This window comes from Aphelocoma coerulescens, chromosome 7 (genome assembly GCF_041296385.1).
Source record: "Aphelocoma coerulescens isolate FSJ_1873_10779 chromosome 7, UR_Acoe_1.0, whole genome shotgun sequence".
NCBI classification, from domain to species: Eukaryota; Metazoa; Chordata; class Aves; order Passeriformes; family Corvidae; genus Aphelocoma; species Aphelocoma coerulescens.
In genome coordinates, this window is record NC_091021.1 from 18,546,706 (window position 1) to 18,564,724 (window position 18,019).

At 39.2% G+C, this 18,019-nt stretch overlaps 1 protein-coding gene across 6 annotated transcripts in view; it reads right to left on the reverse strand.

Annotated features, from left to right (window-relative positions):
• The window catches only part of MAP3K20 (mitogen-activated protein kinase kinase kinase 20), a 90,811-nt gene that overhangs the window by 53,549 nt on the left and 19,243 nt on the right, over nucleotides 1-18,019 (reverse strand). For all 6 annotated transcript variants that reach the window (XM_069020642.1, XM_069020645.1, XM_069020643.1 and 3 more), the window contains 5 exons: nucleotides 7,363-7,450; nucleotides 3,080-3,181; nucleotides 2,254-2,319; nucleotides 1,320-1,348; nucleotides 1,065-1,202 (listed from right to left, as the gene is read on the reverse strand). In XM_069020642.1, coding sequence (XP_068876743.1) covers nucleotides 1,065-1,202; nucleotides 1,320-1,348; nucleotides 2,254-2,319; nucleotides 3,080-3,181; nucleotides 7,363-7,450 — 423 coding nt within the window. The remainder of the gene's footprint in view (nucleotides 1-1,064; nucleotides 1,203-1,319; nucleotides 1,349-2,253; nucleotides 2,320-3,079; nucleotides 3,182-7,362; nucleotides 7,451-18,019) is intronic.

Genomic DNA, 18,019 nt, shown 5'->3' on the forward strand with positions numbered 1-18,019 from the left:
AAGCAAAGATTTTGAATCTGACAATAAAGGCTCCTTTCAAACCTTCAAACTTTCACTGTTAGGTGATGCCACATCAGGTCTCAAATTTTTTTCTCACTATAAACAACTGTCTGGCAAAAAGTTTAAGTCATCCTCCCCTGAGACATCAGCTTAGCTATGCATAGCCATAGGTGCTAGCTTAAAACCATAGTGCCTCCCCCACATCTATCTCCTCCCATCCCACAAAGAGAAAGAGACAATACTTGACAGGTAGCGAAGAATTTCTTGTTCTGCCACCCACTGTTGAATCCAAACAGAAAAATGGTTAATACAATGATATGCATGGAAACTACATCCCCACATCCTTTCCTTTCCCCCCCTGAAGTACTCTTTACTGTCCTCTTGGCAGAGAAAGGCTATGGGGTTAGGCACACAGTTGATGTGACCAGTAGGGCTATTTCTAGCCTACTTTATATTGCAGAGCAAAACTAAATTAGAGTTTAACTGTGGATAGAGTAAAGTAGTTCACATTACTGAATCTGAAAACCTGACATTCTTATGAACTATAACGGATTCCTTACCCTTCAGCAGAGCAGTGCTGGGCTTCTGTATTTTCAGATGGGGTCTATTCTCACAGATAGTGATAGCAGTGTCTTTTAAACAATTGAGCATAGAGCAGTTGCTTTTTAATAAAAACCAGTGACACTGTTTTGGGGAAAGTGGAATGCTAATGATTTCATCCTGTTACACACCTATTACAAGACAACCTTTTTCTCCTCGGTTCCACAAAAAAACCCCACAAGCAGAGATTCATGATGCAGGTTTTCCAGCAGCTCCTGAAAGCCTTTGGACATATGGTGAATACTTGTGGCAAAGCATGCACTTCCTACACTGGCATGCTGCTACTCTAATCAGATGTTACTAAACATGCAAAATACTATGTTCTTCCTACCATTTTCAAGCATATAATTATAAATTATGGGTCAGTCTTAAAAGGAAGTGTGGGGTTTTTTGTTATTCTTGCACCACGCGAATTCTGTCACACTAGAGAACTGCTACAATGCATAGTGAGATGAGGCACTCACCACTCCATACGAGTATGTGTCACATGTTTCAGACACTGGAAGACTTTGAATAACTTCTGGGGCCATCCATGGGAATGTGCCCACTAATGACATGTGCGTCGTATGGGAGTGGAATCTTGAGGCACCAAAATCACAGATCTGGCAAAAATAAATCAAATATTAAACTGGTATTAAGAGTATCAACCTCATTCATCAGACATGGAAACATGCAGTCAAGCAGCAGCATCTGTTTTCAAATAATTAAAGTGTTCATACCTTTAACACACCATCAGCAGCTATAACAACTGAAAATGAAAAAACAAAAGGTTACAAAAATACTGAGAACAAATCCAATACACTTTACAGCAAAATACTTTGTTTTTCAATAAGACAAATGACCCTAACGTGAGCCAGCACCTGAACGTGCACACCTGTCCTGGTTCCTTTGAGAAGCTTACAGAACATCTGCTGGATACCTGCAAGCCTCCAAAGAAATGCAAAACCTTTCAGGTCTTACTGAGTTAAAAGACAACACCACAGATGAACTTCATTCTCCCCAGTATAGAAGCTCTCGGGAAGAGTTGTTAATAAAAGGAGAATGTCTACAACCAAGGTGAGACCTATATGTTTCTTGACTATTATCTCCCTGTGTGCCCCTCCTATCCCACCACTAGTAGTAGAAGTTTCATCTAAAAGGCAATGTTCAGCCAATTTCAAGAATGACTGTCAATTGCTAAGTACAGACTCCACACTCAATGTGTATTACTCAAAAGCCTGAGTATGTGTCAAACCTCAAAATAAGCCACAGTAAAGACAAGATTTTCTGATAAGAAATAATAGGCCTTATCCAGTCTACTGTGATTGGTGTCTGCCAGCCTTCCCTGGTACTCAACCCTTCCAAATAGGAAAAAGAAGTGAGGAGTGCCCAGGCAGTGTCTGAAAGCTGATGAGACGGCCAATCAGGGCCAGCAAGACACAAGTTGGAAGAGCCCTCCACAGTGCTCTAGATGATGCCAGGTCTGTAGCGAATTTCAGACAGGCTCAGGATGGGGAGGAGGGAACAGGCTCTTCTGTGCTTCAACAAGTGCAGCTTTGATGACAACCAAGGCATTAGTTAGTTCTGCTTGTTCACAAAGCTCAGGCACACACTTAAATGCCACATTAACAGGTAACAGTAAATGCAGAGCATTTCAGTGTTTTGCTACTTTACCATTCCTGGACTTCAGGTCCCTGTGGATAACTTTGACTGGAGCTTCCATGTGTAAATAGTGCATTCCTACACAAAACAAAGGAATAATCCAGTTAGGCTGAGCAGGGCCATCACGTATCTGCAGTCATGTTTCCTGGTTCCCACTAGCTGTACTCATTATGAGTTGCCATACCTGTCTGCCATATTGACATGCTGAAGGAGAAGCAAAGCTTCCTGTAATCTACCTTGAGTAAAAAGCACTAAGCAAAGCTCACATATATCTCAGAGCATCTATATAGATATGCTAATGGTTTTTAACATCATATGTAGTTATTTTCTCTAACTATATAGTTAAGGCGGTGTCTACATAATTAAGCCAGATATTAATTTACTTTTTTTTCACTAGTTCTTGTGTGGTCAGTCACAGAGAACACAAAGGATGAACAGCTTATTCTACATTATTATACAAAGAATTTCAGTATGTTTGCTGAGAATAAGCCCTTAGCTTCCTTAAATGCCCCAAATCAAATCAAATGTGAGGGCAATTATGCACTTTACCTCATAATTACTCTACATCAGCAAAATTATCCTCTTGGGACTTAGGAGACACCAGAACTGGCTCATAGAAGCCATTTTCACTCCAGAATATTTTGAATTCATAATAAACAAGGAACATATTACAAAGAACAGTGAATAGGTTTTGCTTTTTATTTATATATGTTTGGTTGGTTTTGTTACAATTTAAATAAGGAAGACGAGGAAGGCTCTCCTGACTTTCTAAGGAAAGCATCTCTAGCTGTACATTTGCTGGCTGTGTAGGATAGCATACGCCACTATTCCTGCTTACCTTTAGCTATGTCAGTGGCCCAGGTCATGATATGATCCATATCCATCTCTTCACTTTTGTTACTGTTAATGTAATCAAACAGTGAGCCAGCAGAAGCATACTCTGTTAAAAAACAGCAACAAACACAACATTTTAAAACATTGCACCTAACTTGAAAGATGTAGTAGAAACTCTGCCAGTTCTAGAAAGCAGTCAACCTCTGGCTTAATGACAAAGAATTTGGGTTCAACAGCCTAATATTATTACCAGTGTAGTAGGAGAGTTTATCTGATTATCCTTACAGACATAATCGACTACTAACAAAAAATGAAAAAACAAACAAAAAAGTGTAATCATATAGAAAAACAGGCATTAAAATGAAAAAGCATTAGAAAGGTCTGGCATCAAGAAAGATCAGGCAAAGCAGTTCAAATTCCAGAGTAAAAGGTTCTGGATGCTCCTTGTTCAGGACAAGCAGATGTTTTTCTTAATTTCCCTTAACTGTACCTACAGAATCCCACAGCAGGATTCTGTGGGTACAGACAAGGGCTTTTGGGGCCCACTGGTGTTTGGAAGTGTGGCAGATGGAATCCAGTCTGACTATCAGAGTTGTGGGGCTTAAAACAGGAATAACAAGCTAGCTATACCTACATACATTTAGGTGTGAAACTGGAGACAACTCAAACCTCCACAGTACCACTTTCATATAACCTAAAACTCTTATTTTTTTTGAACAGTGCATTTGCCACTCTTGATCAGAACAGTTAATAGATTAGTGTGGTGGTATCAGATCCATCTTATTGTTTCTAAAATCAGAGGATACTCCCCACTGGTAAGCAGTACTGTGTATAAATGATGTCCCATAACAAAATATAATTTTTAATTTTTTTTTTAAGTAAAGCCACATGCTAAATACATAATGTTCTGTTACGAGGAAAGGGTCTGCAGGTAGAAAGTCTCCTATTTCCCATGGAGAAACAGAACAGCAGATCAAATCATATGTTCATGAAAAAACGGAAGGATGAAACTAGAAATCTAACACAGAGATAAGCAGGACAGATTTCCCTGTGCTGCAGGTCATGTACAGTAGTTTAAAGGCTGTAGCTCTTCCCCTCGGTATTTCTTAAATAAGTTTTATGCTTGTTTAGAATTCATTGATGCTTCACCAAAAACACAACAGGAGGTTCATAAGATGAAGCAGCTGATACATTTTCTTTTATCTGTTTGCAATGACAGGGCAGGCACATGCCACCCAGCGCAGCCCAAGTAGCACAAAGACCAGGGGGATACATGGAGCAACTTAAGCCTTTGTCCCTCTCTCCCAAGGCTATTCAGTGTGCTTCTCAGGCAGAATTTAGAACCTACTTAGAAGACTCTCAAAATCTTCACATCATTTCAAAGCAGCCACAGAATCATTGCCTACATCAAAGGTATCTGAATTTTTTAAATAATAATATTAATCAACGATTGATACGTGATAGGCTAAAAGATTTCCATTGTTCCTCACCAAGGAAATCAAAAACACTGGGAGATCACTGAATGGGGAAGGAAACTGAGACCAAACTGAATCTGCAGCCTAGAACATGGCAGGCCAGATGGGAAGACTCCGGTGCTAAATGAGAGAGGGAGAAAACAACAAGTCCCTTGAAAGTAAACACTCAAGTGTTAGCTTTGGATCACACTGCACAACCTGCCACTGAAAGGACAGACGTGTAGCTTCTGATGTCACTGAGAGAGGAGTAAGCTGCTGACCTGCACATTTCCACAATTAAAACAGAAGCTTTTTTTACCCATGATGTCATCATCTGTCTTAAAAATGGCTTCTTCAGGAATAGGTTGGCTGCATGCTTTGCATGCCTTTACAGTGCATAATTTGATCCAGCAGGGTCAGGGACAACTCAGCTCCTCCAGCCCTTTGCCACTCTGTGTGAACAGAGGCAAGTAAGCTTCAATCAAGAAAGCTCCACTGTTATCATTTCTTCTATATACTTATTGTGCCACAGGTATTTACTAGGAGCTTATGGATTTGGAAATCATATTGCAAGGACAATGTTTTGTCAATAATAATGGAAAAGAAATATTTGCTTTAGAAAGGAAAGCTCTGATTGCCCTACTGGACCCACCCTGTGATGGGCTATGGGATACATACGGTTCTGTGCAATGGGGGCACAAGTTCTGAGAACCTTTTGGGATGAGGCAGCTGTGGCCAAAAGCCATATCTGAAAGCTACACATTGAGACTGCTGCTGACAGAGATGGCCAGTAACATCTAGAACAATGTGATCCATGTCAGCAGCTCACTGAGCATCAGGATGAGCTGGAACACTGCAGGAAATGTTTTCCCAGCAGGAAAACATTCCTTTTAACTGCAGCTGTAGCCCTTCGCAGAGAACTCTTTAACAACCCCACATAAGACATTATATGCAGCTAACGCTCAGTAGATGCCAATACTTGGCTCAATGCTCTCATCTCCATCACTCTGAAGAAACAGTAGTTTCTCAAGATTTCTTCTTGTTTGGGATTTTCTCTCCCAAGAAACGAATCTGACTAAACACAGGGTTAAGTTTGCAACACTGAAGGCCATCCGGAAGTGAAAATCCCTCTAAAAGATATTTTAAGCATAATTAACATTTTTTTATCAGTAGCCATTCTCTCATTTGAAAACAGTGTGGGGAAATGGAACCTTGCTTCCCTTCCAACCCACAGGACTCCAGTCTCCTTAGAAGTTGCACAGAGAATCAACACAGTATGTTAAAAAAATCCCCAAACCTCTTTCTTCTTTAGCCAGGTGTGATCAGAGTTCCTGTGGAACAAAGCTGTTGAACTACACACCATAGTCTTTTTCTCACAGGTAGTTAAAGAGTCCTCATTCTCAACAGCACAGTGAATTACTTTAGCTGCTGTTTGTCCTGTGACTGGTAAGCAGGTCATATGTCCTCCAAACACTGACCTTTTGTGAGATCAAGCTGAGGACTTCTGATCCAGACATCATCCCAGGTCATCGATTACACCTCTCCTTTGCTACTCTGCTTGCTGGTTTACACTTACATTAAAAAGGCTAGTAAAATTACATTACTTGATTTATTAGCTTTCTATTAATTTTATTGCTTCCAGAAGGAATTCAAGCTCCTGTCTATATGCTATCATCAATGCATTTCTGAGTGGTGAAGACTGTGGTCACCCCATGCACCTCTGGAATGCTGACTGCCACACCATGACCTCCAGTACGCTGATACTCCTGCAGTCGGCAAAGCTCCTTATGCCCTGAAAAGTGCTGCATTTCGGATGTGCTCCCACCAGATTACACTGCCATCTGCTGTGATAACCAGCAGTCTAAGAGGCAGGTAGAAATAACTGAATTTTCACAAGTTCTGACCACCATCTAAGAACCAATAAAAACCTTACTGGCTGTGACTCAAATTGGTATTAGATTGTGCCACACACAGAAGACTACTCCTCACACTGAACTTTGAAAGGTTACAGACATCCCAGAACATGCCTCCTAATCCACGCTATCATGCATTTTATTTCTCCAAACATTTGTTTCAGCAGATAGGAAATTTCTTTGCTTTGGATTTACTTTCTACTCCTATCTTATGTAGTTTTTCCCATACAGGAAAGGGAGAAAATTCTGTATCTGGACCATCTCCCAAGATAAGGGCAGGAAGCTTAAAGCTGTGATGGAAAAAAAAAACCACCACCAAAAAACCCCAACAATACCACAAAAAACAACTTCTGCATAATTCTAAGAATGTCAAAACAAATGAAACCTAGCTTCCAATGAATAAAGGGAGATGTCTTACAATGTCTTATAAACCCTTGACTCTATTTCAAGCTCTTCCATTTGTCAACCTCACAATGCAAATTCTCCTATTTTCAATACAGGCAGAACTCATGGGGCAGCTTTGCTCTGAGCAGACACCCAGCCTACCCTCCTCACAGAACCAGCCAGAACTTCGTATCATGAAAATCTCTACTTTTGTGACTTGCCCAATTAAAATGGAAAAGCAGTTCTCTGAACAGGGAAAGAGAACACAGTGCAAGCTACTGTTTAAAGGGGTCCTGCATTTGTGCATTAAGAACACCCTAGGCCCCATCTGCCTCCATGCTGCCACCAGCTATGCTCCCAGTCTGGTTCCCACCTCCAGCACTCCCACTTACATTGAAGCAGGTGGTGCCATGCACCCTTAACATTTAAAGAAGACCAGAACAATTAGCAAAACATTGTAATTGGGCAACACTGGAGATAACCTTTTAAAACTGGAGTTTTACAGAATCAAGAAAAAGGTCGGAAAAAATTCTTACCTGTAACTATGCCATAATTTGGAGGTTCAATGACAGCTCCATAGAACTGAATGATGTTTTTGTGACTGAGCACACTGAGTATTTCTGCCTGTTGAAAACAAACAAATAAACAAACAAACAAGTTAGACAATTAGGAATGGGTCATTTACTATGATAGTTTATTTTATACCTCAGTGGGTACACACACATATACAACATATTTTATATATATATATATATATAAAAGCACACATGTATCTAGGAAAGACTGTTCACAAATGCTTGGCATTTGAAAACCTAGTGAGAGAGTCTGGCAGATGAATGCTTTATATGTTTGGGGGGGTGGGAAAAATAAATTTCAGACTATTCTTTCATGGCCAAGGCACTGATGTAGGAAGTTAAGTCTTTGGAAAAACTGAAGATCTTGGAAAACTTTATTCCAAGAAAGATCTGGGATTTTTGGCAAAGCAGCAGCATTCCTATCCAGAATTTGTGTTTATGCACAAAGTACCATGGGTTCAGCGAGTCCAGTGCTCCAGGCTGTTACAGCATACCATGCACACACAGCTCCATCCAACGTTTACTGGAAATGTGGAATTTCCAGGCATGCGCTGTGGAAGCACAGCAAGCATCCTTGAGATTGCCAAATAGCCAGCAGTGCAGTTGAAACTGCTCCTCAATGTAGAGTACAGATGTTTGGCAATTCTGGATAAATATGCAAAACCTCCAAATTCCACTTGAATAATGCTGCTGGGCTTCAGCAAGAGACTGCAAGACAATGAGACTGTACCCACAGAAATTAAGACATACACGCCCTGTAGTTTTGAGAAAAAAGGTCAGATATCTCCTGGAAGGTGTCTCAACAGTCTCACCTCTGTAATGTATTAAAACAAATACTCAACAGATTTTAGACACATGTTTTTGCACAAATATAGATATTATGCAAATACAGATATGTACTATTGTATATTTTTCTCCACTGTAATGCTTTACTTTAAGACTTTGAGATTATGTTAACTCTATACCAGGCAAGAGCATCTAACAAGAACAACATCACAATTAACTCCTTAGAACTTATCAAAAGTATCTGACAGATCCCTTCACAGACCCTCGACTGGCCGTGGGAGTGTTGCTGTTTACCCAGAGGAGAGTTTTCACACATATTCTTAGATAACTGCCAATTAAATTATTTTGTGGACTTGTAGGTGAGTCAGCCTGCAGTATGATTTGCTGAAAACAGCATACATTTAAAAAGTTAATTTTCTGGTATTATGAAAAAAGATTACTCACTTGACGGTAATACTGTTTTTCTTGCTGAGCAGGCTAAGCAGCATGAAGTTAGTGTAACCCAAGTTAAGTTCAAAGCTATAGCTAAAGATTTAATTGAATATGTGTAAATGTCTGTGCATTAGCTAAAGGTCTTAATTGAAAACTGTGTTGAAGTTACTCAAAAAGTCTTTAAGCAACAACAGCAAAAAATTGAGTCATCTAATGCCTTTATCTGTAATTATGCAATTAAGTACATGTATCATGGTACCACCTATAAAACATAGGCCAAACAAATACCGCTTTGCTATAGCTCTACATTTATTACAGTAGCAGTAGCTGATGTACCATGGGATTCTGCATCAAAACTGCTATAGCCTTTCTGTCTTCAGTGAATCTACAAGGCCACAAAATAATTTAACTGGCAGCTACCTAAGCAAATGTGGGAAGATTCACCTGCAGTTAAAACAGCAGCACTCCTAGAGCCAGTCAAGGGATCTGCCAGCAGAAGGAGCTCTGCCCTCCAACTGCAGCCCCACCAGCCTCCCAAGACAAGGGACTCTTGCAGCAAGCAGCAGCAGCATGAGTTGTACCTCCAACCTCTTTTGCTAGCCTGGAGGATGCAGGTGACTGCTGAGTCATTCAAATCTCCATCTCAGAAACTTTTGTATTATGTTTGTATATTCCTTAGGAAATACTCAATTGGGCAATGTCCTCTAATTCTTACCAGCATTACTGCCAGATTACCAGGAGACCTAACTCTCCTTGACTGCATATCTGAATATTCTGGTATGAGACAGGAATAACACACAGTTAGATAAACCATCTAAAACCACCTTTTCATGAACACCTTGGTCAGAGGAATGGAATAAAACCATCTTCTTGTAAAGTACTTAAAACACATCATGTCTTCAAAGCACTGAGCATGCCATCTGCTGTGGTGTTTACAACACAAGTACTTCAAGAGGTTATTAGAATTAAATTGATGGGTCTCACATTTTTTTCCCATAGCACAATATATTTAGGTCCTGGCTATAAAAGTAGTACTAGATGAATCTTTTAGGAGAATCATTAAAACTGCGCCATGATTAACAAATCCAAGTACCATAGCTCTCTATTCCATCACAACTATGTGCAGAACCCAGTGACTGTTCTCCATCTCACACAATTTGCTGCTGGATCCAGTGAAAGCCCATCAGGGTCAGTGGACAACAGAAGGGCTAAACTGCAGCGACGCCAGCAGCAAACTCGAGACTGACCAATCACCCAGTGCTATCACGACAGGGACTGGAAATGAAATATGAACATTAGCCCAAGAAGACAAGTACTTCACTGGCACAGACACACTGACTGACACACAGCGCTTTTATCATTTGGAAATGCAAAAAAAAAAATTTTAACATTATCTTATTTACATTATATACACTAAGATCACATTACAGAAGTATGAAAAAAATGTGTGTTGACCATGGCTAATACCATCACCTTCACATTGATGTTCATACCCTAATCTGGGATTTAACAGATACCAAAGCAAGCTTCCATCTAAGAAATCCAGAGAAGCACCTTCTAATTGCCTACAGATATGAAAATTAACAACTTTGGGGTAAAAAAAATTGCCAACTGTTCCTAAGGACTGTTATATCAGAAAGAAATCCTCTCTAAACACTTTTAATCACTCTGTTGTTGTTAGCACTAGCGATTCTAGACTATTCCTTTCATGTTTTGCTCTTTTCTGTTGCTGTAGATCAGCTGTGAACTCTATTAGCCAATTTAAAGACACTTACCCCTTACAGTGAGAATCAGATGCAAGCCAGTCCCTATCTTTGAAGCTTTTGTACTATCTTTGACAAGAAGGTGTCGTATTTCAATGAAAATTACTTTCAGATAGCAAATTACAGAGTGGTGGTTAAAGACTGGTATTTCAAAGATCTCTTAGACACTAACAAGAATATTTAGAATCACCTTTAAGCATCAAAACTGTACTTAAATCCAAAATGCCTAAATGCTTGAAAGAAAATCCTATCATGCATCTGTCTGTCTAAAGACTGTTGAAGAAGTCAGCCCTTGCTGGGTTGGGCATGACACTCTTCCCTCAGTAAAGCTGCTATCTATTTTATGCAAGCCAAATGAGTACCAATTTACTTCCTAAATAGTGATGACAAGTAACAAGTATTCAACTACTTCATTACATTAGTTTTTTGTGTGAAAGACAGAATTTGATTTTTTTAAAGGCTGGACTGAACCAGAACTAGCGGAGTTCTGCTGAAGGAAAGACATCCAAACAGATAAATACAAAGTCCCTGGACTTAACATAGAGACACAGATGCACAAGGTAACTGCAATAGAGGTGAATATTATGCTTTGTGCCATTATAAGCTAAGTAAAAGCCTGTTACTGACCATCAAACTATGCTAAAATTGTTCATACTGCACTTACATCACAGGTATGGATAAAATTATGCCCCTCTGTTGAGTCCTGCTGAAGGGATTACAGACTGTACACCATTTCTCAAAGGCAAAGGGATTCAGATTTCTAAACAAACCTAATCCACTGCTTACATAATTCAAATATCACAAAATCCAAGGTCAGAACAAATTACATTGAAAACTTTTAAATTTAATTCTCACTTACTGGGTTACTGTAAATCAAACCCAATTAAAAAAACAATTACAGTATAAGAGTTTGGAATTCAGGTAATCCCTAAGAGCACTACCAGTGTAATTGTGTCCTGTGAACCATGGTATGGATCACAGTGTTTAACAGGTAATTTGGTTTTATGCCTGTTTAATCTCTACTTATTAACATATGTGAAAATGACAAGTACATCATCTAAGACTGACATCACCCTAGAGCTGCCTGTAGACCCACTAGTACTGCTCTTAACCTTGGAGTACAAACAACCATGCATGGATAACCATATCAGGTGTTTCAGCAGGAAAAAACAAGATCCTCCTCTAGGTCTTGTCTGTGTTCCACAACTGCTGGACAGAAACCACGAACACAAATTCTAAGCACAGCCAGCAGCAGATGAGGGGACAAAGCAAGCTGCCTGGACAGCATGGTCTCATTAAGAGAAGCATAAGCCTCAGCTCACCAGGATGACCCAAGCCCACACTTGTTTTTGCTCTGCCTTGTACCAATGCAGCAAAAGCAGCAAGTGCAGATCAGCTCTGATGAGGTCTTCAAGGTCGGTGCTGACTGCAGATGTGGGCAATGGCCACCTGATGCTGAGCTGGCATTACTTGGGAATCAGACAAGGCCGTGTCGTCAGATCTTTAATTGCAGCCGCAAAGACAGTAAGGATGTGGACGGAGGCACTTTGCATACAGCTGTGTTGTTGCTTGCCAGCTACTCATAGCAGCTGCAGCTGCTCTTGTTAGAGCTCCCTATCCCAAGGCAGTTAAAGTTAGCAAAGACCAAACGACTCAGCATATTTTAGTTACTCTAGTTCTCCTTGGAAATATATTAGAAATTTGTTATGCTCACACTTGTAGTCAAGAGAAGCGATCAAGGGTTTGGGCTAGCAGTCTATTCCAGCAGCACAGCTGGAACTGTAAAAGAACATCTGTTCACAGAGTTTTTCAGTATCAAAAGACTTTTTTCCATGGGTCCAGACAAACTGAGCCCAAAGCAACTCAACCACCACTTCTTCCAGATGGCTTTGGAGCAGCTGACTGGAAAGAGTAAAGTACATTTCCACCCTGGTCTGAGCACACCGATTTAGGATTAACACAGGAAATAGCTGCAGCCACTTGTGATACCATTGGGTCAGCCAGCAGCCAACCAACTTTCCTGCTAGTAAATCAGGTAACTGCACAGCAAGTGGCACCTTCCCTCCATGCAAAATTACAGAGTTAGACATGGTTAGCTACTTAATCTGATTAACACAACTTCCTTAACTGCCTTATATTTATTATTATATTGTGCAAAAGTTTGGCTATTTAATTTTCCAGAGAAATTTTTGCCATGTTTATTAAGGAGATATTTAGAAACACTTAAGGCAGCTTTGGAAAGATTTTTTTTTCCTAAGTCTTGTAGCATTTTAAAGGCTTTAACCTTTGTCATGTTCTTGGGAGAGTTGCAACTTAGCTACTCTCAGGAGGTTTTACCTCCTAATAAAAGGGCAGCTGGAAGAGGCCAGCTGATGTTTTAGTAAAATCATTCTATTAGTGACAACCACATACAAAAAAGATACAGAATGATAATATATAAAAATCCCACACCTTTATTTCTAGACTCCTGCTAAAAAGTATATCCAGTCTATCTCCATTTCCAGGGTCTCATGAATCCAATCCTTTCTTGTGAATTTACTGATGTCTAAGAACGGATGACACCTCTTACCATACCAGTTTCTCTAGGTGAACAAGCCCAAAACATCATTTTACAGATGCAATACTAAGACAATCAGCATCTGTCATTCCTAACAAATTATCTTCTCAATATGCAATAAAGGGATACTTAAAGAATTTCAGAAACATAAAATTATTACCAAGAATTATATAGCAGGATGTTAAGTAATTATTACAGTTTTGAACACTAAAAAGAAAATTAAACAGGTACAAAATAAAAAATTAGGACTTTGCTTACTGATTTGTCTGTTCTCATAAGGTTTTCTAAGGAAAAAAATAAAACCAAGAATTTTGTGCCTTGGGGGCCCCAAATAACAAGTAAAAGATACTGATTGTCCAGTTTAATGAATTTTTGTTAAATCTGTTAAACTGTCTTTAATACTAACTAGGCAAGACAAAACCCACATGAACATGGCAAAGCCAAAGAATCCTCAGTGAGATTTTTTTACATGCAAATAAGCAGTTACCAAGTGCTTCAATGGGCACACTCCCAGCATGTGTTACCATCTCTTCCCATAGGCCATCATAGTTTTAAAACTATGGTTGCATGTCACTTAAAGCTGTGTGGGCTTCTTTTTTAGTACTCATTTAGATGATAACTTATCCCTAAAAAAAGCTGTTTTCTATAGGCCATTTACATGCTAAAACTGTCAGCACTTAGAACATAGCCTCTATATTCAGGCTGTATTAAGAAACAGCATCCTGTTTCTTAAACCATACAGAAAAGAGTTAAATTACATTCTCAGATTGATGTCACCAGCATTTCTGTAAATAACAGAATTAAATTCTCATAAGTACGTCTACAATGACGTACAAAATTTGTACTTTGAAGCATTTTGATTGAGGAAATCTTTGAAAGCATCAAATTTGCATCCAAAATTGTGTCCTACACTGTTACAAATCCCAGAGACTAAAGTGGAAATATACAGGAAACTAATAAATTCTTATTGCTATATAATCATCTTGCCATTATTTTAAATCCACTGGTGTATATCATAAAAAAAAAAAAAAAATCTCATTTTTGGAGATACTGTGATGAAACACACACTTTAAATACCTTGTATTGACTCTAAAGCTACAATCTTAAAGAAAGAAAAAACACTACCAAGACAGCCCAGTTCTGTTAAACTGTCATAATGTACCGCAGGTAAGGAATATGGACATAAATTTATTATATGCTGTTATAGGCTCACCCTATCTTATGAAATTCACTTTGAAATAATTAATTTGCATCATGCAGCACCATAGGACTTGTTAGCAGTAAGATGTATCGGATACTGACCATTTGAAAAGAAAACTGAGTTTTGTACTCTACTATAGTTCTTTATAGCAACCTTTGCACATAACTTGGTATGTTATGGATAATTTGAAGGCTATGAGATTAAAAGTACTAGCTAGCAAATTCAGAATGTGCCCATCAAAACACTGCAAAGGCTTGTTCAGCCCATGAAAAGCAGGCTGGTCCCTCTAAAAATCACAGTGGATTTGTCCCTGCGAGGCGGCAGCAGAGCCTCTGCCCTGTGCAGCAAGAGGGAGTGAGATCAAGCTCACTGGCTCAATTCTCACTCTGACCTCCATCAGCCCAGTGCAATGATCACGCAGAGCCCACGCCGCACTAACCAAGAAATTGCAGGATCATGGTGTTGGTTTTCCTCATGAGGAGGGTTAAAAACTTGTTATCCATGAGAGGAGGCTGCTAACAGACTGATGAAACCAAGCAGAGGCACTTTCTGCAGAAAATCCTTACAGAATGTTTAGTAAGCTTGAAAAAATTCTGCGTTACATTTCCAGTGCCCTTTACAAAAAAATCCAAACAACCAAAAAACAAAAACAAAGATTATGGAAAAATAACTCATTTTTCAGACAGATTTCAAGTAGAAATACACCCACAGGACTGTTACATTTTGCAGCATACAATGTGACATTGTATGAGCATTTAATATTAAGGTATCTGATAAAGGCAGATCTGCCAAGAACAAGTTTAGTTTGGATTTCACTACTGTTATTCACACAAAGTAAAACCATTCAAAACTATGTATTTGTATTGGTGTAAGAGTTTAGAAATGAGCAATGTCCTGCAATATTTGTAATTTTTAATTCAGGCAGATTTGGAGTACTAAACTGCCTCCAGCTGCAAAGCAACACCAGCAATTGAGTAGAAACAATGGATGAGTGGACTAAACGGCAGGGCTGAAATACCTGAGCTCCCACAGAGCTGTTTATTTTCAGCAATCATCATTTCTCTTTTCAGTGCTGGGAAATTTTCCAAGTTACTCACAATCATTTTGAACACAAACCGGCTTTGACTATGGAGAACAGTGACAAAAGCCTCAACATTCCTAAAATACAACCAAATAACGAAACTTGAAACTTTCTGACTCCCGGCACACTCCACAGGTGAGAAAATATCATGGCTAATATGCAACACAGGGATCATTCCAGACTCAACAAATGGGAAAATATCCAAGGAAATTATTTCTGATATCAAATTCACTGTAAGTTTCATGAGAACCTTGTTGGAAAGGTATTTTGGTATGAAAGTGATGGGCAAAACGAATCCCCTCTCAAGGAGCCATGGCCGTACACATACAACTAGAGCAGTGATTTTTCTGAGGTCTGCAGAGTATTTGTAAGGAATCTGGATAAGACAACCCAGAACAAGTCAAATCTCATTATACAATGGCTTTTGCTGAACAATTAGCACAGACCCCAACAGAGACAGCAACAGCTGTACTTCTGCATCCTGATCCACTCCTCTAAAGCAGTTATGATCCTTACAATGAAGTATTTTTCCATCTTGATCATGAAAACTGTAATTTAACCACAGGTAAAAAAAACCCATCATGTTCTTGATGAACACTCACTTAAAGCCTGTCTTAGAATGGATAAATCAAACCTGCTATAGCTAATGACAGGGACAACACTTGATGGAGATCCCTCTTATTAGAATCCTAGTGAATGTTATAATTCCAGAAAATGTTCCTCAACCAGGCAGGCTGAGCCCACCATAATGAAACAAACACTTCACAAGACATGTTACATGTTAACACGTTATATTTTAACAGCAAACCATAAGGTTTTGTTTTGCACATGGGCTGCTAGAGCTCTGCACAAGGTTCTCCCCAGCTGTCACTCAAAAATGAGCTGCCCCTGTAGAAAAGGTATGAATCGCTCCCTACCCTTAGTCCACCTAACTCAAAGAAGCTTTCAAAATAGAAATTACAGCTGTGACCAGCAGGCATAAAAAGGAAGGAGAGAAAGTACTTACCAACTACAGATGTTGGCACTCTGCTGAAGCAAATGAGTCCTCCACGGATGAGAGGCATTTTTCTGTGACATTTACCTACCCCAAAGCACAACCTCACGAATCTGAGGTTTTCAGGAAAATGAGTTGACACCATTATCTGAATGACACACATCATGATTTTATGTGAAACTGTCCAAATAATTCAGCATGAATCATGGTGAAGTCTACCTGCTTTTCAGAAAAGCCCCTCTTCTTTGTCTAAGATTGAAAATTGTATTTTACTTAAAAATTTGGTTCAAATGCTACTCCTTCAAATGCTACAAATGTGTAGCAATGACCAAAAAAATAAAACTAGATGACACTCCTGAAATTTTGAGCTTTTATTTTATAAACATGGACCCAGTGTTTATTTTTTCTTGGGATTCTTCATGCTGCCTTTATGGTAGCTCAATCTTTTTTCCATTAAGACTAAAAAATTTCAAATAAAACAATGGCTAAGATAAAAACCTTGGAGGAAAACCAGAAATATTTTAAAAACGCTTTTGGTGTCATAAATCTACATTTATTAGTATTACTCTACTACACATTTCTGACAAGTAACTTCAGCTTTTCCCTTACTTGTCTGTGATGAATTTCTTGTACACAGAATTCCCTATCTTATCTAGGCGTCTATAGATCTTGGCTTACACAGATATGGCAATAACAACTATTTCATTTCTAATCCTTGTTATATATGAATACAAATGGTCAGCCTCAAAATACATTTTTAAAAAGTCAGTAACTTGAATACCAGTATCTCCGAACTCTGCAGAAAGTGGAAATCCAGAAGAATCTATCTAGAAGAGTGAGACTGATTACAGAGTGACCTATGAAGGCAGTTGCTTTGAGTTTCATGAACAGACCTAAAAGCAGCAGAGAACTCACAGGGATTTTGTACCACTACAGGATACCAAATTAAGTCAAAAGTCTGATCTTCTCATTGCTCTTCTTCAATGAAACAATGATATTTCAAGCCAATTCCTTCCTCAAAGTTATGGCAGAACACCCAGAGGTACCACGACCGCTACCCATGTCTGTACTTACTAATACGAGAGGAACATCACACATACCTAATGGGAAATGAATAACATTTAAAAGGCCAGTTACAAAAATGAAGATCATCTATTTTGTGGTTACAAAACAAGTGACATGCACTACTTCCCCCATTGCCCTGCACTGTGCTCCCCAAGAACCTGCAATAAATGAAACAGCAGAGAGGAAGTAGGAACTCCATATACTTGGGACCACAGGAACTTTCAGGACCAGGATCATGTGCAGAGTCCAATAAAACCTCTCTCCTGGACTGTACCAAAAAAGCTGAAGAGAAGGCATCATGCTGCAGCTAATGACAATTCTAACCTGAATCTGAGTGCAGCAGAGAGAATTTGCATCTCTTCCCTATTCTAGCAATGCCCGTAGTCTTTGCATAACTACTAGCTGTTTGATTTATGCTCCGAGCATGACAAGGATTAGATTAGCAAAGTTCAGTACAATGAACTGAGCTCACAAGCTGGATCCAAGGCCCAGGAGCTCCATGATGTTTGGTGGCACAAAGTACATTCAAATCCACAACAGGTCCTTTGGCATAGAAGAATAACAGCATCATATATACCACAGCTTCCCATTTTCCAATGCCAGACGTACCCAAGCCCTTGCCTAAGAAATTGACTCCTATCAAGGATCAGACACAAGCAAATGCAATTTTCCATGCACCTTCAGGTCAAGCAAGGTTGGAATGACTTTAAGCATCCTCCTTCAACCAAGCAAAATCATC